At 30.5% G+C, this 24,981-nt stretch overlaps 2 protein-coding genes across 2 annotated transcripts; both read left to right on the plus strand.

Moving 5' to 3' along the window:
• The first annotated feature begins 4,565 nt into the window (after positions 1-4,565).
• WEE1 (WEE1-like kinase) lies at positions 4,566-8,812 on the plus strand. Its single transcript, XM_022292226.2, has 10 exons — positions 4,566-4,870; positions 5,291-5,351; positions 5,453-5,519; positions 5,904-6,167; positions 6,271-6,338; positions 6,448-6,557; positions 6,657-6,697; positions 6,814-6,962; positions 7,255-7,602; positions 8,477-8,812. Exons 1-10 carry the CDS (start codon positions 4,635-4,637, stop codon positions 8,570-8,572), a joined length of 1,440 nt encoding a protein of 479 aa, XP_022147918.2. The 5' UTR covers positions 4,566-4,634; the 3' UTR covers positions 8,573-8,812.
• Positions 8,813-11,915: 3,103 nt separating this feature from the next.
• LOC111015563 (potassium transporter 5-like) lies at positions 11,916-20,451 on the plus strand. Its single transcript, XM_022290637.2, has 8 exons — positions 11,916-12,116; positions 12,208-12,436; positions 14,871-15,119; positions 16,286-16,336; positions 17,700-17,960; positions 18,531-18,698; positions 19,086-19,340; positions 19,424-20,451. The coding sequence occupies exons 1-8, from the start codon at positions 11,985-11,987 to the stop codon at positions 20,335-20,337; spliced, it is 2,259 nt and encodes a 752-aa protein (XP_022146329.1). The 5' UTR covers positions 11,916-11,984; the 3' UTR covers positions 20,338-20,451.
• Positions 20,452-24,981: the final 4,530 nt, after the last annotated feature.

The raw sequence follows: 24,981 nt of genomic DNA on the forward strand, positions 1-24,981 counted from the left end.
ACGACTTTGTAAATTCTTTGCCTTGGCTTGAATCGTCCATATGCGAAGGTCGTCTGTGTTGTTACGAGACTCTCGATAGATTATATCTAATAATCTTGATAATGATCAGGACCCTTATATCTAAAATTCAAAAACTTCAAAAGGATGATAAAGGCCTAACTCGAGGATAAATTTAAAGTGGATTTACCTGGATAATCAATATTAGAAAGTAAAGAAAAGTTACTTTGAACTCGTGATTATAGTCACTCTACAAGAGTTACTTATAATTACACTATTTGAATGATTCTAACATATCAGATCTAAACACAAGATAACATAAAAGCGAATATGGTGCTCTCGACAATAACTAGATAAACTCTCTTTCATCAATCAAATATGATTTATATTTGCAAAACAACTAACAAAGCTTTATACAGCATCCAAAATATAACTTAAAAATTAGCCAATAAGATTGATTTAATTAAATGTGTAACTTAGAAAATTTGAATGTCATCCTGGACCACTAGCTAAGAACGTAAAATGTCAATACCAGCATTACACAACTTGTTAATGAATATATCTCCAATCAAGAGGTCGTGGTTTTGTTGATGTAGAGATCTAATCTCATAACGGACAAACCGACCTATTAGAGAGCGAGGTATGTCAAGGAAGACCTGCATAAAGATAGTAGACACTTTCCAACATTCTAGTCAGTATTAGTCCAACCTATCACTCTGAAGATGAGGAACCAGAATTGTCTACATGTGTACGAAGTGGATCTCTGTATTTATAGGAGTAGGTTGATGTGTCCCACTTAGCACGAGGTTATAACTATCCCATGATTTGTGACGCGTTGGTGGAAAGACGGTTGAAAAGTCGTTTTGCGAAGGCCGAGGTACTCCATGGTCAAGCTATCAATTAAAGCAAAGGTATTGCTCTTCAAAAAATGGGTATGAGGCTCCGTATCTTCAGTCCATGGTCAACTATTCTAATTGGTCCACGTGTCACATCGTTTTTCATCACCTGAAACGTTCGAATCTCCACTCACATGTTTTTATACTAATAATAATACAAAAAAAGTAATCAATGGAATGATCTTGAAATTGAGAATTATCATAAAATTGCATTGTAACAACGTCCTTGTATAATTCAAATATAAAACTCTAACTAGAACATTGCTCAACTTGTTAAAATAATTTTGAATTTAACTAATCTTAAAGGAGACTTTGAGCTTCTTAAATAAGTTAGGTAGTATTTAACGATTCTCATCTTTGTAATTCGGCTACAAATAACTCTCCCTTTATATCACTAATGTTTTCTCTAAATTTCAATTAATTCATTGTATTATAATACGTTTACCATAAGTTAATCTAACATTCAATAACAAAAAATGTATATTTACACAGTGTTAAAACACGAGGGATTAAATTAAATTTTTTTCAAATAAAATAGACTAAGTTGAAAAAACACTTAAACATGACTAAAACATATATTTAGTTTTATTATTATTCTACATGGTTCAACAAAGGACAAAAACCTCTTCAAAACATTTGACTCTAAAGTACTTTACAAATACTTCTTAACAAAATCATTTAAGAAATCAAAAACACTTTCATATTATTCTCAAACATGTTAATCTTGAAGGAAAAATGTTTGTTCCAAATCTTACTTAATTCCTATATTTATCCTAATATTATCTTAAACTTACTTAATTAATAGTTATATTAAAGAGATAGTTGCAAATATCTCAAAAATATTTAGTAAAATTAGGAAAATAACAACCACATTTAGTTTTGAACGTCTGTGTACCTCTTGGTTGGAGGTACATGTGGAGGTACATGTCAATTACCGATGGGGGTGGGGATTCGAACTCATGAACTTTTGATCAGAGATAGATATTTTAACCAGTTATGTTCGTCAGAGATAGATATTTTAATCAGTTATGTTCAGTTTGACCAATTAATATATATTAATATTGGCCAATTAATATATATTAACATTTCAAATTAATTATTGGCCAATTAATTAAGTTTTTTTTTTGAAAGACAAATTCCATATCAACCCTCTAATAAATCATTTACCATACTCGAACAAAACATGAATGTCTCGTTCTCCTATGAACCAATCGTTTATAGAAAAAGAAATAAATTAAAAAATTTAACAAATTGGAAAAATTTAATAGAATATATAATCGACACAAAATTATTGTTACTAGTCACAGATTTTTTTATTCAATATCACATATATGGCAGATTGGCTATCACAATTTAATCATCGAGAGCTTTTGCACATTACCATTTCTTTTTTTGTTGAATTATAAAAATATTCACTGAAATTTGATGATATATCATTTTATATAAATTTTTTATTTTGTCATTTGAACTTCAAAATTTAAAATTTTAATAGATTTTTGCTGAATGAAAAAAAAAATATATAGAGTGGCATATGCTAAACCAAAATAGGATCACAATTTAAAATTCAATGAAATAATTAAAATTTTTTAAATTTTCTAGATGAATAGACAACATTCATTTCATATTTAAGTTTTTGGAAAAAATAAAAAAATAATAACCTACCATCAATTATTCTTGTAAAATTGAACCTAGGCTCAGACAAATGTCAATATTTTTTAGAAGTTCTGTTTTGTTGGGTTTAAAAAAAGAGCGTAAACAAAGTCCCACATTAGCTAGATAAGAAACTCTACGTTGATTTGAGGCATTTTGGTTGAAACCAAAGTAAAGTAGGGAGGACTATATCCAAAGCGGACAATATCATATCATTGTGGAGATATATGAGGTGTTTGGGGTACCGTTGTCCTAAAAAAGTGGTATTGGAGCCATGATCTAAATCCTAGCTGTGTTAGTGAAATCATCGAGTGTCGAACAAATAAGTGGTCAGTTTCAGAAGGCATAGTAATAGTGTAATTCGTGGGTATGCTCTATCAAGATCTGACAACAACCTTGGATAAGAGCAAAACTCTCATTCCTGTCCGATAGTAGACATATGAGTGACTACTTGAGGGGAAGGAAGGTGGTACTTTGTTCGATAGAGGATTGTTGAGTTTGTACAAAGAGTGCAAATAAAGTCGCACATTGGCTAGGGAAGAGACATTAGTTTGAGGTCTTTTTGGGTAAAATCAAAAGCAAGGCAGTGAGGGTTATGCCCAAAACATACAATATCATACTATTGTGGAGATTCTTGTGGTACTTGGAGTACAATTGTTCTTAACGCCGTTGCATCCACCCACCAATTATATATTAAAAAAAAGGACAAAAACCTTCCAAAACTCACTAAGTTTAATGAAAGCCAAGTTTCACACAGGGTTGAGCTCAGTCAAGGTTCAAAATCAACAATGGAATAAATCTCCCAAAATTTATAAATTTCACAAAATTCTAGTTGAAGTATTGTATTCCTTTGAAGTCCCATCAATTTTATTAAACCCATGTTTTAAAATTGATGGATATACACCAGCAACTTTACTAGTTAGAAAGGGAAATGAATGTCACGACACCGATCCATTTTTAACATGTTAATAATACTTCATATTAAAAATAGTTGAGAACTTGAAGTGAAATTTTTTATTTACCTTTTTTAGGGAAATAAGGGTCGAAATAAAAAAGGCATTATTTTATTTTATACAAAAAATGCATCTTAAGTGATTAGGCGGAGACAAGATTCAAACATATGGTCTTCAAGTTATTGGTCTAAAGGGTCGACCAATTCCTCTACCTCGCTTTCCACCTTATCTTTCTTTCATTATTCCTAACCTTGGAGTTGCATGGCCGGTCTCCAACACATGCTTGGTAAGTTATGCTAGCTCAACTAGTCGACACATATATTTTCAATTAAAATATTAGAAGTTCGACTCCTCACTCCCACATGAGATTTATCTCCATTGAAGGTTCAACGCAATGCAATTGAAAGTGTAAAATAAAAATTAAGACGACATTATTGAGTTTGTAGGAAAAATTTGATCATTTTCCTCGAATTCATTTTTTAAAAGATAACACATCATAATATAATCAGGGTATTCAATTTTCGTTGACATATCGACATTTTTATGTGTCTATGGTTCGACATTAACATTAAAAAAAAATTATTAACATAGACATAATATTAATATTAATCACTTTTAATTTATTTAAAATTAATGAAATGTCTATTTATTAATTTAAATATTTTTATAACATTTCAAAAAATATATATACATGGATATTCGACATTTCCGTCCCATCGACATTTAACATTTTCCCAAAAAAAACTCTACGGCCCACGAAGCCCAAAATAAATGTCAAGCTTACCAGGCACGCAAATCAAACCCACCCCCTCATCATCAATCTAAAGCCGTGGATCCGAATCGTCAACGTCCAATCAGTGGGGTCCGCTCCCAGCCCTGACAGAGCTTACCCTAGTCTCGGCTACACCCAATTATTACTCTCCACGAAACCCCGCGCAATTTGAATTGGAGTTCTGCAAACGACGCCAAAAAAAAAAAAAAAAAAAACCCTCCAAAATCCCCTTTATTTATTTACTTTTTAAATATTCTTTCCGTTCAAGATCATATATATATATATATATATATAAATTATTCAGAGCAGAGGAAGAAGAGAGGTTCCAGATTGATGAGAAGAAAATAAAAAACCCTAAGATCGACGATGAGGAAGAAGATGAAAGCGACATTGACGAGGCATTTGCAGGTTCAGTTGGGCCAGGTATCGCTCGTTCCTCTCAATCTCCACCACTCATCTTCCGCCGCCGCATCTGAAGCACCGCCCATGGCCGACGTCGACGCTTCCGACGCTCTGCCTTCATCGTCTCCGCGTGCCGTTGCTGCTCCCGATCATCCTAACTTGGAGGACAGAGATTTCATTCTTAGCCAGGACTTCTTCTGGTAGGTTCTTCTTTAAATTCCTTTTTCGTTTACGAGTATTTGGTTGAGCTCAATAGCATTGCGAAGTGGAAGTCATTTCTTGTGATTATGTAGTACATGCTTAATTTCTATTATTTTTCGTTTATCAGTTAATTTGAGCTGAATAGCTGATGTTTATTTGTCGGCTCACCGTCGTTTAAGTTGCTTAATAGCTACGAGATAGAAGTCATTCCCCGTTCAAAATAAACTCAATATACAGGATAGGTAGCGTAGATGATTTTCTAATCGTTTAACACTGTCTAGAAATTACTGTGCTTGTTGACATTGAGATTGTGGTATGCATTACTGCTAAAGGATAGCTCGCGAGATCGAAGGCTGCACTGTGACTGGCTGAATTACTATTTTTGGCGTTTAACTTTGGGTTGTGGATGTTTATTGCAGCACCCCTGATTATATAACCCCGGACAATCAAAATCTGTTGAATGGTGTGGATTGCAACAAGGTGAGCAGTTAATGGGGAAAGCTATCCAGGCCAAAAAACAAGGGTTTTTTTCAGAATAAAAAGCCAATTCCCTAATTTTTCTGGGTGTCTTGTCTTGGCAGGAAAACATTCCTTGCCCCAAATCTCCAGAGAAGATTACTACTGTTAAAACCAAGAGAAAAATACATGGTACGTTGGTAACAGTGTGGATCTTAAACTTTTATCTGACTGAGCTAATTAACCATTGAGTGCTACTGATAGAAGAGAATAGTGATCAGAGGATCACGATCACATGCATTACACTGATTTGCTATGTATCTTGGATTAATTCAGGGGCATGCACTCAATTGTAATCATGCTGAAGCTGAACTTTTCAAATCAATAATGTATATAGTTAATCATTTACATCAAATGTTGATTGGTGCTGAGTCATTTGTCAATGTGGAATATAAGATATACATTGGTCTGAAATCAAAATTTGACATCCACATATTTCTATTCAATATTAGCGATATTTGTTGTTAAGTGATATAACATAATTCTTTTCTTCATTTAATATCCTTGTTGTCACAGACAGTGTTTTGGTACATCCTCTGAGCCCAAGCTTGTCTGGCCGTCAAGAAGTAGTGGAGCTTGGAAATGACACTTTTGAAACAGATGATGTGGATATGGAGAAAGAGACAATGGCAATGCCGAAGAAACAAAACTATGTTTCTCAATCTGCAGTTGCTCTACGTTGTCGAGTTATGCCTCCTCCTTGCATGAAGAACCCATACTTGAAAGATGCTTCAGACATAGGTGTAGACCCATTTGGTAATCAACGAACTAAATGTGCAGGTACAATCCAAATAATAGATTATCTTTTGAAATCATCTTTTGTTATGGTAATGGATTTCTTTTCTGCTGTGGGAATTAGTTTCTTGGTTTCAATTTTGTATAGGATTTTTTCCCGCACTGTTTAGTGGAGATGGCCTTTCAAGATATCATACTGATTTCCAGGAGATAAAGGTATCCAGAAACATCTGCTTAGTTTGCAAGCTTCTGTAGATAGCGATTGAGATTTTGTATTCATATTTCTGGCTGTCAAATTTTGTAGTTAACCTCATTTAATTTCCAGCAAATAGGGACTGGAAATTTTAGCCGTGTCTTCAAAGTATTAAAGAGAATTGATGGTTGCTTGTACGCTGTCAAACAAAGCACAAGGCAGTTGCATCAAGACATAGAAAGGTTAATTATTTTACTGTTTGTGTCTGTAACCTGTATACGTTCAACGTATAAACACCGGGAAATGTGTATTATATTAGAAGTTTCTCCTTCCCTTTGCAGGAGAAGAGCTGTGATGGAAGTTCAAGCTTTGGCAGCTTTGGGTTAGTAAATTTATTTAGATATGATTTTGTTTTTGTTTTACTATATTATTGTAATTATTATGTTTTCTCTGGAGCAACTTTTATCTTTTCTTGATTGTTCTCTGTTGAACATGTAGGATCTCATGAAAACATTGTTGGATACTACTCATCATGGTATGAAAATGAGCAACTCTACATTCAAATGGAGCTCTGTGATTGTAGCTTGTCCATTGGCAGGTATTCTCACCCATTCTCTGAGACAGATGCGCTGAGAGCCTTGCATCAAGTGAGTTTCTGTCCTATCCTGAATTTTTATTTACTTTTACACTTGATTGGCTGCTTTGAAGAGTAAATTTAGTTATCTCTGGAATTTATTTGATATGTTACTTTTAAGTAAACTTTCCACTTGAGAAGTAATGATCGGGAATGCTTGGTGTAAATTATCTACTAATGTTCTATCTTAATCCATTTAAATCCCTATGTGGCTTTAATATTTGATATAGTATCATCTTTTCAAGTTTTAGAACTCGGGATTTTTTAAATTTCTGTTTCTTTGCTGACAAAAAAACTGTGAACAGATTTCAAAAGCATTGCTGTTTGTGCACGAGAAAGGAATAGCTCATTTAGATGTGAAACCTGACAATATTTATGTCAAAGATGGTTTCTATAAACTTGGTGATTTTGGATGTGCAACTCTTCTTGATAATAGCCTACCAATTGAGGAGGGCGATGCACGCTATATGCCTCAAGAAATTCTAAATGATAGATATGATTATCTTGACAAAGTTGATATATTCTCCTTGGGAGCTTCTATTTATGAGATTGTGAGAGGATCGACATTGACAGAAGCACATTTCATGAATCTTAAGGAGGGAAAATTGCCACTTCTTCCTGGTCATTCATTGCAATTTCAAAACTTAATCAGGGTATGTACGAGTACTGAATACTTATGTTTTTCTTTTGTTCTCTCCTTATTTTCGTTCCCACATATTTTACATTTCATTAGAATGTAAGATTTTATTATGCTGATGTCTCCAAATTATGTGAGCCTATGATGTGTATATATTTGGATGACAAATGTTCTTTTCATTTTTCAATCTTTTTCAGATTTCTTTTTCTGCAAATAACAGTATGTTTTCCAGAAGGAATATTTGATTGATTGTTTGAACCGTCTTAATATACAATTCTATGTTGTGGTTTTGAAAGATGAGATAAATAAACTTGACGTATGCCTATCAGAATTAACTAATTTTAGATTTTCTTTTAGCTGTCTATTCTACGTTTATATACTGCTAGCTTGTTGCTTCCATCCACTCCTTTATTGGTAGGAATATTTTTGTTGAGAATCTGATTTCAGAAGTTCAGCATAATTCCAAGTTTCTCTGTTTGTTCGAGCTCTTAATCAGTAAGCCTTTTTTTGAGTGCGATAACATATGGGGTGGGGATTTGAACCTTTCTCCTTTTGATTGAGGATATATACTTTAATCAGTTGAGCTATACTCAAGTTGGTTCTTTAAGTAGTAAACTTTATACTTTAAAGTCTGTAAGGGCTCTTGGAACTAGCTTTGGAAGGGTGATATCTTCCCGAAGATTACTAGAGTGGGTCATGAACACAATGCAAAGGAAGTAAATCTCAATATAGAAAATGTTTGTATCTGAACAGGAAAAACTTATCTCTGATTTGAATATTGGATGTCAGATTGACTTTGTATGACCATGAGAAAATTTTCACTATTTACCACATTACTTTGTATGACCATACACTTTCCACCTTTTATGATTAATCGATAACTCCAACAGGCCATGGTGGATCCCGACCCTGTACGACGACCTTCAGCAAGGGAAATTCTTGAGAATCCCATATTTGACAAGGTCAGAAGTAATCCAAAAGCCTAGGTCAATCTTGGTGTCATTTTGTTGTTTCATCCTTGTAACAGGTAACCCTTGTATCTGCAATCCACTTGATATCAGCCTGCTATTTTGTAAGATTTCATTCACCACTTTACAAGTTCATGCACCAAAATTTTGCCTCTACCATGGTGCAAATTTTGTAAATCCTCTATAATGTTGTATTATAAACTAGTAAACGCAAAATTAATGAAGCTCTTTTCATTTTTGAATATATGAAACTCACTCTCATTCTATGAACATCTAAATATAATTAAACATCTTGATCTTAGACTTTCTATTTTTCTCCATGTTTACCAAATTTAGTGGAAATAATGCCAATCAGAAAGGTCTAAGGGATGATTTTATTTTCTTTCTTGTATTATTTCTTTAAGATTGTTCAATTTGTTGCTACAAAAGCAAAGATATTGATAATTAAGAATACGATCCAACTGTGTTTGCTTGTGTCAAAAATGGCAAGAATAAATGGTTTCACACTTGTAGAATTTCTTGACAGAATATATGTTGAAATGAACCATTTTGCCCTTTATTTTTCTTCTTCGATGAAAATTTGTTTGCCTAACTTTTGACAAATTTGGTCGGTTTTATGGCTCGAAAGGAGTCTCTTTTTTTATGTTATTGTTAGAATTAACTACGGTTTGATGGCTGAGGAAGAGGAAATTATTAAGTGGAGTGAGATGCAGAAACTAAATACAAGTCTCGAAAGACTAACCAGTTTACCTTGAAATAGTCTCTAATTTTCCTGTGTTTAAAGATTAATTACGTAATTGACGTAGCAAAATTTTCGTATGTCCATGGATTCATTTACATGAGGAGTGAATCGACATTTTAATATTATCGAAAAAAAGTTGACAAAATATGAAAAACATCAATAAAATATATTTTGAGAAACAAAAACAGTTACCAAAGGGTTATGTTTCTCGAAACGAGATTTAGAACAATTTGTAACACATGTTTTGAATATCTCATTATTTTGCTAACATGAACATCACTCTAGCACGATTAAGACATATTGCTTCTTCATTAGAGGTCAGCGATTCAATCTCCCATCTTCACATTTTGTTGAATTAAAAAAGAAAAAGAAAAAGAACGTCTTATTATTTTAAGGTTTAAAATTTGCCCATGTGAGCTTTGCTTAGCTTAGCGATTCGTGTATCTTTCTCCTTCTAATGGTCGATATTCAATCTTCTATTTCCATCTTTGTTGTACTAAAAAAAAGTTTTAAAATTTGAATAATATTTAATTGAAATGTTACACTGTATCCATTATCTTTGGAATGTTCCTTATAAAATTTTATATATTTTTTTTTGTAAAGAAATTAGAAACCTACCGTTCTCGAAAGGTAAATTAAAAAACGTAAAATAAATTTGAAAATGACAACAATATTTAAATTAAACATGTTCGAATATTCCCTTGTGCAAACTTTGAAAATAACAACTTTCAAACATGTTCCAATCCCACGTGCAAGATGATTTTTTATTTTTTTCCCCTTCAGAAAGACTTTATACTCTTATAATGTGATAAATTTGTTTATGCTAAATTTTAATCATTCAAGAAGGACCTGAGAACTTGCAAACAGAGAAAAAAACCCTGACGTTCAAGTCGGTGAATCTTCGAGCTATTAGTTTGAGGACGAGCAATCAAAGTTTGTCTTTATATTTATAGACATGGATTGGTGGGCCTCACTTGTCATCCACTTAAAACGCCACAAGATTCGTGAGATTTGTAGGCGTGGTAGGTTGGTGGTTGAAGAGCGGTTTCAATATTATACCATAAGCTCAAAACTAAGTATCCCAACAAAATTTATTACTTATTAATCATTGAAAAGTTTTCTAATCTCACTCCCGTGCTTGTCAAATCTTTCTAATCATTGTAATCTAAATAAATAATAATAATGATATAACTTAAGTTTTTTTTCTCAAATAAAATCTCAATAAACTACGGAAGAATGGAAAGAGACAACACATACGTAAAAGAAGCATAATTTCAATTGAACGACATCGACAATATCTTTTTTCTTTCTTTTTCTATTACACCATGTCGAGGTAGGATGAGAGTTTGAATACATGACTTTTTGTCTGAGATATATGTCATAATCAGTTGAGCCAGACTCGAGTTGACAACACTATCTTTTCTTATGAGTTATATTATGAGTTATAGATTATAATATTTTCTATGATATTATAAAAAATATACAAACATTATTAATGACTAAGTTCAACGGGTCGTTTTTTTGTAACTTGTGGTCGATATTGAAGGGTTTGAAAGTCAAGATTTTGGAAAAGGAAGAAAAGAAAAAGGCAAAAGACTCCAAAGTTTTGGAAACAAAATTTGATCATTCTTTTGAACCAAACTCCAAAAAGACCAAACATTTTCATCAAATTCTCTTCAACTCCTCCAATGGTTTTGGGTATCATTTATATTGCTTGGGAATAATACTTTTTAAAATTATTATTATTTTTTATAATTATCATAGTTTTTGAAAATATTATATAAACTACAATAGTTTTTATCTAGAAATTAAAACCTTTTTTTTTGTGTGTGTATCAATTGTAAGAAAAAGAAATGTAAAAATGATGAGAAAGAGGACCATATGATCATAATTTTAGAACCGTAAAATCGTCTTACACAATTTCTCTCCATAATTAGTCAAACTTTTAAGTTGACTTGCCATTTATAAATAAAAAAAACATTAATTATTTAAAATATAGGACAAAATATAGGATAAATAAAGAATTTAACCATATTTTTCTTATCAATCATCCAAGTACAACATTTATTACCTTCTTCTAGTTTAAGATTCCATCCCCACTTTTAGAAATATATTCGTAATTGGTTATAAATAAAAAAAAGACATATACCAATAATTATTATATATATCTAATTTTTATTTCGATTGGGTCACTGGCAATCAACACATAAATGAGTGGTTGTCTGAGTTTCTCGACCTGGTATCCTGCACCTCGTATTCATGATACCTACATTCAACTATGTTCCAGAAACATGGTCGTCGAAGCACGCGCAGTGTGCTTCTTTCATGACATGCTCTGGTCTTAAGGTGTCTTCCGGTGATCTAGTGTTAGTTAAAAAGTTATGTCCGTCCTGGACATTCGCAATGTCATTTTCCACGCTTTTTTCGTCCATTTTACTAAAACATCAATTAATTTATTTATGTAATAAATTTTAAAATTTTTTTTTAGTAAACAACATCAAAAGAAATAATATTCTGGTCCTAATTCCAGTTAAATAACCCGGACCGAAAGGAAAAAAAAAAACCAAAAAACCAATTTTTCTCGAACCATTTTGTTTTTCATCTATAAATAACACCAGAATTAAAATCAACCCCATACCCTGAAAACTTCCTCTTCCTCTTCCTTTCTCTCTCTCCAAAGATTGAAAAATGGCTGCAGAAGTAGAAATACATAATCACCAACCCATCAGCAACAGCCCCAAGAAGAACCTTTCATGGCCGAAACTACGCCGTTTCGACTCTCTAGACATCGAGGCCACCAACCTCCATCGCTCCTCCAAGGTACTCAAATTAAAAAAAAAGTTTTATCAAATAATAATAAAAAGAAAAAAAAAATTTTAGAATTTGAAATTATAGTATTGTATTATTGTAGGCGGCGGTGGGGTGGTGGGTGACGCTGCAGCTGGCGTTTCAGAGCATCGGAATAGTGTACGGAGACATTGGAACGTCGCCGTTGTACGTGTTTCCGAGCAGTTTTCCGGCGGGGATAAAGCACGACGACGACGTTTTGGGGGTTCTCTCGTTGATTTATTATACTCTCACCTTCATTCCTCTGCTTAAGTATGTCTTCATCGTCTTGCAGGCCAACGACAATGGCGACGGTACGCTAATTTCATTTTTTTATTTATTTTTTCTTCAAATAATTAATTCACCGTAAATGTCATATTTTCTTCTTTCATTTATGTTTCTATTTTAAAATACATATAATAATTATATGTTATTTATGTAAATTTATGGTAATTTAAGCAAAATTTAAACGTGGAACCAAAATATCTCCTATTTTACATTTTAAATTCTATAATTTTGGAAGGAAGAGCAAATTCAATATATATATTTTTTAATTTCTGAAAAATGGGTCAATTATCCAATTCTATTTTACATGATTTTTTATAGTTAGAATAGTTCATGTAGTTTAACTTTATTTAATTTATTTTAATAATTAATAGTCTATGTACTCTCAAAACGTTGGTTTGAATTTTTATCTTTAAAAAGTTATTATTTTAATTTATCCCTTAATTTAATTTTTATTCCCAATCTATATCAGTAACTATGACTTTATATTAAATGATCTCTATTATGTGTAGAATTTGTATTAAAATTTTAAAAATAGAGATTAAAATGATAATTTTTAAAAATACAAATACTAAAATAAATATATTAAAAATATGTGTGCTATATTTGAAAAAATATATATATTTATTATATGCTATTTCTGTTTTTGTGTGGAAAGAATTACCATATTTAATGTTGCCAACATAAATGAGTCTGTCCTGTACTAAACGTGAACAGTTTGAATTCCAAGGCTTTGGACCAAATTTTTTTCACCCTTTTACCCATGGACGCCTCTACAAATTCTCAAATATAATAAATTAATAAAAACATTAAATCAATTTTCACCTCATCCTCCTTCAAAAAAAAAAAAAAGTAGTTTGAATTCTTAAAATTTTCAAAATGTTCGATTTATTTAATGTGAAGTATGATGATTTGAATCTCTAACTTCAGAAAAATGAGTAGATACCTTAATCACCAAGTTTAGGTATAATTGTTTTTCTAGTAGGTATATGTTAATTATTGCTGAGCTATGCTGGCTTTGGCGGTTTAGGTTTAGTTGTTTTTAAACTTCTTTAAAATTATTTTAGTTATTTAGATTCATTTAGAAATTTGATATCTAATCTACTACTTACTACTTATTTAGGTGAGTATTTATATATATGATTTTGATTCTACTTTCAATATTTTTTTTTCTAAACAAAATCAATCAGGATTTTAAAATAGACCTAATTAATGGATAACTTGAGAATTAAAATTTTTAGGACGAAAAGATTATACATATATAAAGTTATACCATTTTGCATTTAGCTCCAAAACTAAGTTGAAAGATAAAAAATGAAATAAACACTAAAGTCAAATTGAAATTATAATATAGGTTATTGAAGTGGTTTATAATTCTTTTAACACTATTAATGATGGAGATCATTAAAAAATTAAAACTTTAGAAGTATACAACAAAAGGTGTACATAATTAATAGTGCTTCAAAAATCGATATATCAATTAACAATTATCAATTATTAAAAAAAATTCAATAAATTTCTTATTGGTAAGACTGGTCAAGAGTATTGGTAATCAAGCAGTCCACCTTGCAGTCCACGTGGCGTGCATGCAGTCTAGATGTGTCTAATTGACCTCTTTCTCTTTCTTCACAATTAAAATTCGAAAGAGAAAATACTTTTATTTTTCTCCGTTAATGATAATATTTTCTCTTTATATCTTTCTATAAATTAGAAAAATCCTTATATTTCCCTTCCTTATTAATTTGAAATATATGATAATTATCGTTTGACATATATATTTTTTTATTTTATTTTTTTGTTTCTGGTCGGATTTTTTCCTCCTTTTTAATAAAAAGAAATATACATGTGGTAATTATTTTCTATTATTTTTAACCTTTTTTTTTAAGAAAGAGAAACGTATTTGACCCCTCTTTCTTATTTCTCCTTTTCTCATATTTTAAATTAAAAAACGAAAAACTTTTTTATATTAAAGATTCAAATTTTTTAATCTCATATTTATTTTTTTAATGTTTTTATACATGTATTTTATAAGTCAAGAATGTAAAAATAAAGCTTTTATTTTATATTTTAAAAAAATTGAAAACGAGAACAAGAAAGTAGAAACATACAACTAGGAACCTTTGGTAATATTTTCGTTTCTTATTTCAAATTTTATTAAGAAAACTAAGCATTTAACAACTATTTATAAAATTATATTGAAATTCTGGAAACCAGCAAAAACAAGTTACTAGACGGCCCTACATTCTTTTTGTTTACCAAACATCTTCACAAGTTTGAAAATATTTCTTACTAAAATTGATGAACAAGATAAATCGTATTTCTCAAAACATTAGAAAATAGAAACAAGAAACGAGAAACGAGAATATTACCAAACAAGCTCTTGTATAACGTTAGAAAGTATATAAGAGCAAATATATAATTCAACGTTTTTTTCTTTCTTTTTTGGGATTTTGAAATACATAGGAGGAACGTTTGCACTGTATTCTCTACTTTGCCGATATGCAAGAATAGGGCTAATACCTAGCCAACAGGCCGAGGATCGAGAGGTTTCTAACTACCGGTTGGAGACTCCGAACAACCGGATGCGGCGGGCGTCGAAGTTAAAGTCACAGCTCGAGAACAGTCGCTTCGCCAAGCTCTTCTTACTGTTTGCCACCATGCTCGGAACTTCTATGGTCATTGGCGATGGCATTCTCACTCCTTGCATTTCTGGTAAATTAATAACTGTTTTATAATATTTAATACAAGGATAAAATTTAGGTGAATTTTGACTTATAGTTCAAGAACGAATGTATAAAATAAAATAAATAACCGCTAATTTTTTAATAGTGGTAAGTAACAACCAAGTAGTTTTATTTTTACCAAAATTAGAAATTACTTTCATTTTTTGTTTTGTGTTTTTCAAATTGATGTGGGTCAATATTTTTGTTTGAAAAATAAAATAAAATATAGGATATTTGGAAATTAGAAAAGGTTGCTTCCCAGTCCCAACAAAATTCAAAACAGCTCTTTCTGACCAATTGATGCCCCTTTTTTTTTCTTTTTCTTTTTGTTTCTGTTTCTTTTTCAAAGAATTGATGTCATGTTTATAAAATACTTTTGTTTTTTTCCCCAGTATATTCGGAGTCTAATTTTTATTTTTTATATAGAAGAATGAATACATCAACTTGAATTTTTTTCAAATATCATATTTTTATAAAAATATTGGTTAATTTTTCCTACCTACTAGAAGTCTAATTTCTTATTGTCATATAAAAATCAATTTTTTTATTACTTTGCAAATTTTAATTAGAATAAAAGCCTGTGATTAATTTTGTCTTAATAGTACCTAAAAAGTCTAGGAAAATACTGGTACCTACGAAGTTAAATTCTAAACTTGTAAACAAAAATTCAACTTTTTTCTTTTTCAACGTGTTGAAATAGGGTACTAGTTCAATAATCGAATTTCCAATACAAGATGAGAACGATCTTGGAATTGGTAAGGAACAATCTCACAAGTCATAGCTATAAGTTTGTAAGTCATGTCACCGAATCGAATAAAATGGTATAATTTTTGGAAATTTTCCCCAAGTCCAAAATTAGAGGGACACAATTTGTTTAATTTATTGCAAATTAAAGGGGTAATTTGCAAGAATCTTAAGATTCTCATGGATTTTTTTTTTTTATTTTAAGTTTCATTACAAATTCCATTTCCTCCTTTAAGAGAGTAGGTGGAGTGTCAATATCATTAGTTAGTCAATTGCTCAGACCTTTGGAATTATTTTGCAGCAAATTTTGACCCAAAAAAAAAACAGAAGAAGTAGAATTGGCAATAAGTGTAAATATGAAAGAGTTTTGTCATTTTATGCAATTAAATTTTTGTAAATTAATTATTGCAGTTTTATCAGCTGTTGGAGGTATTAAGAGAGCTGCATCTTCAATAACACAAGGTATGCAATTATACCCATTTTAATTTAATTTCAATTTGGTAGTTTTAAAAGTTCCATTATTATTTTTTATTGTTTGCTTTTTTTTTCTTTTCCTTTTAACATGTTTATTGTTTGCATAAAACTTACCAGATGTTTTTGTTGTTAATAAAAAATATTAAATAATACTTTATTATGTACAAATATGAAAGAAGTTTGGTAAATTTTAATTTAAAGGTTGGATAAACCTTTTAAAAGTATCGAGACCACTTGATATTAGAGTAAATTATAACATTTTTTGAACTCAAAATTAGTTTTTAGTCCTTTTTCAGTTTTAAAAATTTTAATTAGAGTTTCGAAATTGTAATATAGTAGCTAAAATTTTTCCAATTTTCTTCAATTTTGTTTTTCGAAAATGTGTCTATTATTACCATACAGATATTTTTTATTTAGGAGGTCAAATTAATCAAACTTTTCTATGAATTGAAGACCAAATTATTCCTTTAAAAAAACAAAAAAAAAACAAAAAAAAAAAGACAAAAATATTTACGTAAGTCTAATCTTAATTCTTAACAAGATCTTTTTTTTTTAATACTTCTTGAAGAGAGAAAATTTACTATTAATAGTTGTGTTATTCTATTTTGACTCACATCCAATGGGAATCTTTCATTAAATACAAACAAAAATGTCAATCAATTTAATGATTTGATTAATCTTAGTAAATAATGGGTCCCATTTTATCCCTTTTGGTCTTTTTATTTATTAAATGCAGTCATACTTCGAAATATAATTTGAGAATTAAATTAATTAGAGTAAAGTAGATGCACTTAAATAATTAATACTCTTAATTTTTAATTTTTAATTTTTATTCTTTTACAAATTAAGATTCTTACGTTTACGAGTAGTGTAATGTTTTCATTTTTCTTTTCTATATTTCTACGTATATATATGCCATATTATTATTATTTTTTATTCCATGTTTTCAAAAGCATTCTCAAAATTATTTTATAAATTAGTTAAGTATTAAAAAATATTGAAAACAAAACAAGCCTCCATTTTTAAAAACAAAAACTAATTAAAACGTCTTAAGTTCTTAGTTCCACTTTATAATATTCTGATAAAATAACTAAAATTTCAACCATAGGGTGTAAAACTAAAAAAGAGAAATAAAGAGTAACCAAGAATATTTTCATATTTGTTCTCTTCCAAACAACTGAAAATAAGAAACACGAAATCGAAGAAACAAAAAATGAGAACATTACCGGTGACCAAACGAGCTGTATACCGAAACCGAAAACGGGTTTCCAAAATCACTACTAAATTTTTTTTCGGTTTCCCAAAATCACTACGAAATTTTGATGGGAAAGTTTGAAAATTTGTGAAACAGATACAATTGTGGGGATATCAGCAGGGATCTTGGTGTGCCTTTTCATGGCTCAAAGATTTGGAACAGACAAAGTTGGGTACACTTTTGCCCCAATTATATGCATTTGGTTCAGTTTCATAGCTGCAATTGGCTTCTATAATTTTGTGAAGTTTGATCCCTCAGTCATCAGAGCTGTAAACCCTAAATACATAATTCAATATTTCACAAGAAACAAGACCCAAGCTTGGATTTCTCTTGGTGGAATTGTTCTCTCCATAACAGGTAAATTAATTAACCCTTTAGTATTTGTTAATCTATTTTTGTTTAGGCATTATTGTGTTCATTTTATCCCTTTTATATTTAAAAAATTTTCAATCGAGTCCCCAATTTCGAGTTAGTAACAGTGCCTATGTGACAGGAGGTTTTAAAAGATTATGCTTGTTTTGTCACAAAATATTATATATATATATATATATATATATTTTGAATTTTGAATATGTTTTTAAAATGTTGATACGAAACTAAGGGAATATGTATACAGGTGGAAGCTTAATGATGGTAAGAGGGTTAATATTCAAACACAGAAAACCAAAACAAAATGATTATCGAACGAGGCCTACAAGTAGTTTAAATTATATTAGAATAATTTTTATAAATTGGCACCCCTCGAGATGGATGTAGTGTCAAAGAAATGAGGCTTGTGGTATTACCAACTATCAGGTTTTGTGTTCGAGTTGTACACTGGTCACTTAACGCATTAGTTATTATAGAGATCCATTGAGGGTAAGCCACACGGCATTAATCCTGAGCAATCACTTTTTTTTTTTTTTTTTTTTTTGAAAAAAATGGCAGGGACAGAAGCATTATTTGCTGATGTTGGGCATTTCACAGTGAGATCAATACAAATAAGTATGTGTTGTGTTACGTACCCAGCATTATTGCTTGCTTACACAGGACAGGCCTCCTTCCTTCGTGCCCACATTCATGATGTTGGAGACACCTTCTTCAAATCCATTCCAGGTTAAAACTCAACTCTATTATCTTAATTTTATTGTGGGATTATGTTTCGAGAAAAATCGAGATTTTGTGTAGTTCATGTTCGATTTGGGTCGAGAAATGAGACGTTGTTGAAACCCGAGTTAGGTAATCTCGATTCGTGGTGTTTTTTTTTTAGATTGAAAAACATTGGCCGCTTTGGGTCAGTAAGAACATCTTGTAGTCCAACCAACCCAATCTACGAACACCCTTATCATGACACTGACACTAGACGAGATGCCTAAATTCAACATCAACTTAAAAGGGGAAGAAAGAAATAATTAAAAATTCTGATATCTCTCATAATTTGATATTAGAAGGCAATGTTTAGAAATAAAATTAAATTTGGCATTGGTGATCATGATGATGCAGGTCCTTTGTACTGGCCAATGTTTGTGGTGGCTGTACTATCAGCCATTATAGCAAGCCAAGCTATGATTTCAGGGACATTCTCGGTAATTCAGCAATCTCTTTCACTTGGGTGTTTCCCAAGAGTCAAAATTGTGCATACCTCTGCCAAATATGAGGGCCAAGTTTACATCCCTGAAGTTAACTTTCTCCTCATGCTTGCTTGTTTGGCTGTCACTATAGGCTTCAAGGAGACTGAGAAGATAGGCAATGCTTATGGTAACTAACACTCTCTCGTAACTTTATTGGTAAGCTTTTGAGTTCATAAGTAATTTATGGACGGATCTTTCATCTTTGTCCAGGTATAGCTGTCGTGTTCGTAATGACTCTTACATCCTCGTTCTTAGTACTGATCATGATCATGATATGGAAAACCCACATGGTTTTGATAATCTTTTACGTTGTTGTCATTGGTTCTGTGGAGCTTTTGTACTTGAGTTCAGTTCTTTACAAGTTTGACCAAGGTGGATACCTTCCGCTGGCTTTTGCCTTTGCACTTATGGCCATAATGTACACTTGGAACTCTGTGTACAGGAAAAAGTACTACTACGAGCTTGAAAACAAGATCTCTTCTGAACAACTCAAGGAAATTGTTTCGAGTGCGAAGCCTTGTGGGGTTACAGGGCTTGCCATTTTCTACTCTGAGCTTGTGCAAGGGATTCCCCCCATTTTCAAGCTTTACATGGCCAATGTGCCTGCCCTTCATCAGGTCCTCATCTTCGTCTCGATCAAATGGTTGCCTATAAGCAAGGTCTCATCCGAAGAGCGGTTTCTGTTTCGTCGAGTCGAGCCGAGAGAACTTAATATTTTTCGATGCGTTGTGCGATATGGCTACACGGACGGCCGCAACGAGCGAGAGTCGTTCGAGAGGAGTTTGGTGGAAAGATTGAAGGGTTTTTTGAGGGATGATATTTGGGGTTGTTCCAACGTGGATGATGAGGAGGAAGATGAGAATGGGGTCGAGGAAGAGAACCAAAAAATTAGAGAAGTGGCATTGAAGAGAGACATTGAGGAAGTGGATAAGGCATGGGAAAACGGCGTCGTTCACTTGGTTGGAGAAAGTGAAATTGTTGCTAGGGAAGGATCCAACATTTGGAAGAGGGTTTTGATAGACTATGCTTACAATTTCTTGAAGAACAATTTGAGACAAAGTGACAAAGTTTTTGACATTCCTAACAAAAATTTGCTCAAAGTGGGAATGACATATGAGCTTTAGGTAAAATGGGTTTGATCAATTGGCATATATTGTGTATTTAAAGAGTAGAAAAGCTTTACATTTTGTAAGATGCAAGCAAAATGATGATTAAATAAATGAGTAATTTAAAGCTTACTGGTACAAGATCTTATATATATTTTGTCTCAATTGATCCCTTTTATGATTCATGTTGCTCCTTCCGGCCTTATTAATAATAGAGATGTTTGCCAAAACGAACATAGCTCAGTTGTAATTGACATATACTTCTAAGCAACAGGTTGTGAGTTATACTTTTGATCCATGTAATTTCCTTGAAGTAACGATTTAGTCCTTGAATTTTTTTTTGTAACGATTTAGTCCTTGTATTTTTCAATGGATAACAATTTAGTCCTTATCGTGAAAAATCTCATCAAAATTATATATCGATTTATATTATGTAACGACTCAATTTTTGTAGGTATAAACACTTTTGATTAGGTATATAAGAAATCCCACTAAATCTTAAAACCATTTTCATAATGACGATTTTTAAGATTGCAAGGATGCAAACAAAGTATCATATTGGCTAGGGAATTAAGGAAGTGACTTTTGGTATATAGGTGAGAAAAATTATCTCCACTGTTATAAAGATATTTTGGATGAAATCAAAAGCAAATCATTAAGATGATGCTCAAAGTAAATAATATCATACTATTATGAAGTACTTGAAAATACTGGATACGAGAGAAGAAAAAAACAACCTTAAAGGTTAAAAATATAAGGGCTAGATTAATATAAATAATATATAGCCTATAAATATTAAATTTTTTTTTATTTCAATTTAAGAAAAGGATGGGAGCGCTTACAAATTAGATAGATAGGTCTCTTACTTGCAAAATAAAATGTTCACAAGACAAAAGAAAAGGAAAAAAAAAAAGCTTTCACACAAATTAAAAAGAAAAAAAGAAGAAGAAGATATTTTTAGTACTTATGCATCATTGAATTGGGCAAAAATTGAACTAAAGAGTTGAAAATTTAAAGTCTTTGGCAGATCAAGTTGAGTCTAAAAGCAGCTCCCAATGGGACTAATATCACACTTCTTTTACACATTATAAGGCCAACACCAAGCTCCATTTTTTATTTGAAAATTTTGTTTTTCTTCCCTAGAAAACTTAGTAAAATTGAAGAAAAATAAAAAGGAAATACATTAATAATTATGATTATATATATATATATATACTTTTTTACATATAACTAATATTTTTCTTTGTGAATTATGGATTATTTATAATTGATTCAATATTATTAATACCCAACAAAGGAAAAAGGGGAATTACTACATTTAAATTTGTCAATCCATTTTATAAGTCAAGAAAAAAAAGAGTACAAAAATTTAAAGAAATTATTCATTATGGATGATGAAAATTGTGGAGGAAAACAAAAAAAAAAGTATTCAATATCATAAAAGTAATACTAAAAGTAATACTAAGTATATTTAATTCCTATTCTTATTTAGTTGGTCACGATCCCAACCAATTAAAAATATCATTTTTTAGTACAATAAATATAAAAGATAGAGAATTGGACAGTCAACTTAGGTAATTAATATCTTATATTCTCAACAGAAAGAATATTAAAATATCTTACTACAAATTTTGGAGCCGAGCCAAAAAATAATTATAATAAAAAAAAAATTTCCTTTGAAAAAAAAAATTATAATTGAGCGTATAATTGTGAAGAGGTGAGACCTGGGAGGATAAAGAAACAAAAACATCGTATTCACGGTGGGAACAGAGCGATCGCTATTGGCTGCGAGTCAAACGTATTATGTCGTGGCAGTACGTAATTGGGCATTGATTTATGACTTTTGCACTGTAGGGTGGAATTATCTTAGTATTCGCGGAGGGAGAGTCAAGGAAAGAAGCTTCCCTCTTGGTGTTGGAAAATTTCGAGTATCAAACAAGCACGTGCCCCAGATGACTTTCTCTCGAGGAAAAAAAAAATAATAATAATGATACCACTCTACAAGTATATATATAGAAAATATATATATTTTTTTTAATTTAAAAAAATTGTATTGGTGATGCAATAATGAGGTGATAAAAGAGGATTTTAATGGTAAACTATGTCGTCTCGAGAGTCTTAAAATTATGTTGTGTGTGGTTTATTAAAGAAACGATTGTATGATGCATAACAAGCACCGTGAAATTTATAAACTAATTAAGTTAAAGAGAACCATCAACAAATTAATGATGATTTAAATTAAAAGTTTTGTTTGTGCAACAAAAGCCAATCAAGGTCAAACTCGACCAAAGCTGGTTGATTGAGAAGAGTTTGTGTGTTGTTTGGCGAGGAAGGACTTGCACAAGAGAAATAAAAGTTCAACCTTAATATAAAACTGAGTTAGAATATGAAACCTGATGTGAGAGTGAAGTACTCTATGTATTCATAGATTGGGATATCTGACTGACGGTTGAGCATGTCGTGTTGAAGATCGGCCACATGTTATGGGAAGACTGGCTAAAAGACCTTGTGATCTTTCTTTGTCCTCCACGTGGCAAAGCTATTTTTATCCTCAAACAAACTTTTGTTTTAGAATAATATTTTTGGTTACCAAGTAGTGAAAAAAATTTACATTCTAACTTCTTTTAATGTAACATGGGAGATGGAGATTCGAACTCACGAACTTCTAATCAAATACCTTAATCTATTGAACTAAGTTTAGGTTAATTAGAAAAAGAAAGAACATTTGTTTATGAAATATTATCCCGTCACGATCGAAAATGAAATTAAGATTTAAAATAAAGTTCGTTATTTAAGAAAAACAAATTAAGAGGTCGGGTTCAAAATTTTATTAGGATTGAGTTTGTGTTATCTAAGATTAAAAATTAGATAAATTTCACTCTAGAACATATTTAAAATGTCATTATTTTTTATTTTTTTTCAAATATTGTACAAGTATGACCTTTTTTTGTATTGTTTTTTACTTAACTTTCTTTTTTTTTACACTATATTTAGAAATATTTTTTTAATATTGTGTTATTTCTATAAAAGCTTAATTGAAAATTTAATACATTAAAGATACAATCGAGAATTATCCCATATATTTTCGAGATCATTTAGTATATTTAGCTATCTCACATTTTGGTAGATGTCAAAAAAGAAAAAAAATTGAGACTGATGGAATCAAACTTAATTTTATGCTATCGATTTTTATTGAAATTAATGAATTTTGGGAGATTTTTTTCATTACTTCGTTGAAATTAGCTAGTGAGCGGATATAATAAAATTCTATCAAAAAATTAAAAATACAATACTAATTCAAGTTTAAGATTTAATTTGAGTAATTGAATACAAATTAATTAGTCTCCATCGTTGAATTCAAATAGGAAAATATAAATTTCCTTCTAAAATATATATAAAAAAAGGTTCATTTTATTTATTCACAGTCTGATGTCTTTTTCGTAAATAAGCTGTTTTTTCATGGGAGCACGCCACTCCAAATAAGTCAACTAAAGGCGGAATTTAATTGCCTTCAATTTTCAATTCTTCGATTTTTTTTATTATTATTATTATGTTTTTTGGGAAAACTTTTCAATTCTTCTATTGAAAAATTATAAAATGAGACCACTAAAATGCAGCTTGTCCATTCGAAAATCTTCATATTTTTAATAACTATTATAATTCCTCTCTCATAAATTTAATGGTGTGAAATTATCAATTTTATTACGACGATTTCTTCCAATAATTTTTCTTTTCAATGGTCTGATTTCCCAACTAAATCTAACCCACAGGTTTAGATTTTAAGTTTTTAATTTCTACGACTTGATATTCTTTTAGACGTTTGACATTGATATTGGAAAGAATTTTAATTGTGATAAAAAATATTAATAAAATATCAAGCATACGAATAATATTAATAAATCTGAGAAATTGAGAGGGAGTGAGAAGTTTTTGTTATTTTAATTTAAGACAAATGGTTTAGACATTAAGTGGAAATCACTGCTAAATTTATATTATAATACAAAATGAAAAGTTAGAAATTTATGTTATTAGATTAAGATTAAAAATGGGATGATATATGTGATCTAAGTTCAACTTGTTAATATATATGTTAATAAATTTTTCTCTTGTGATTCCATTCTTCATGCTAATATTATGAAAAGAAAATTGGGATAACGTTTTTTTAAAAAATATTTCTAAGCACGTTGTGAAATATTATTTATAAATTTAAAATATATTTTGATGTAGTTAAGAACGATTTAATTATTGCAAATATTATGTCATACAATAAATCAATTTAGGGTAATTGAGTTCTATTAAGATGATTTGAATATAACTCAATTACTTTAAGACAAGAATTATAGTTTAAAAGTTCGAATCGCCATATCTATAACTCTATTTTGATAATGTTTCATTTTTAATTTTACGCTTTAAAAAGTTATGCTAACTCTCTCATCATTCTTTCCATATATTTTTTTTACAATTTTTAAAGATGTATTTAAATTCTTAACAAAATTTCACTAAAAAAAACCTGTTGGATTTATTTTTCAAAATTTGGCTTATATTTCAAAAATTATATAATTAAAATAGTGTTTATAAACTTAATTAAAAAAAAACCACAAAAGATTATCAAATGGGTAGCATTTGTAAATGTTAGGCTTTTAAAAAAATATAAATGAGCCA

This window comes from Momordica charantia, assembly GCF_013281855.1.
Source record: "Momordica charantia cultivar OHB3-1 chromosome 9 unlocalized genomic scaffold, Mcharantia_2.0 BLBB01000009.1, whole genome shotgun sequence".
NCBI classification, from domain to species: domain Eukaryota; kingdom Viridiplantae; phylum Streptophyta; class Magnoliopsida; order Cucurbitales; family Cucurbitaceae; genus Momordica; species Momordica charantia.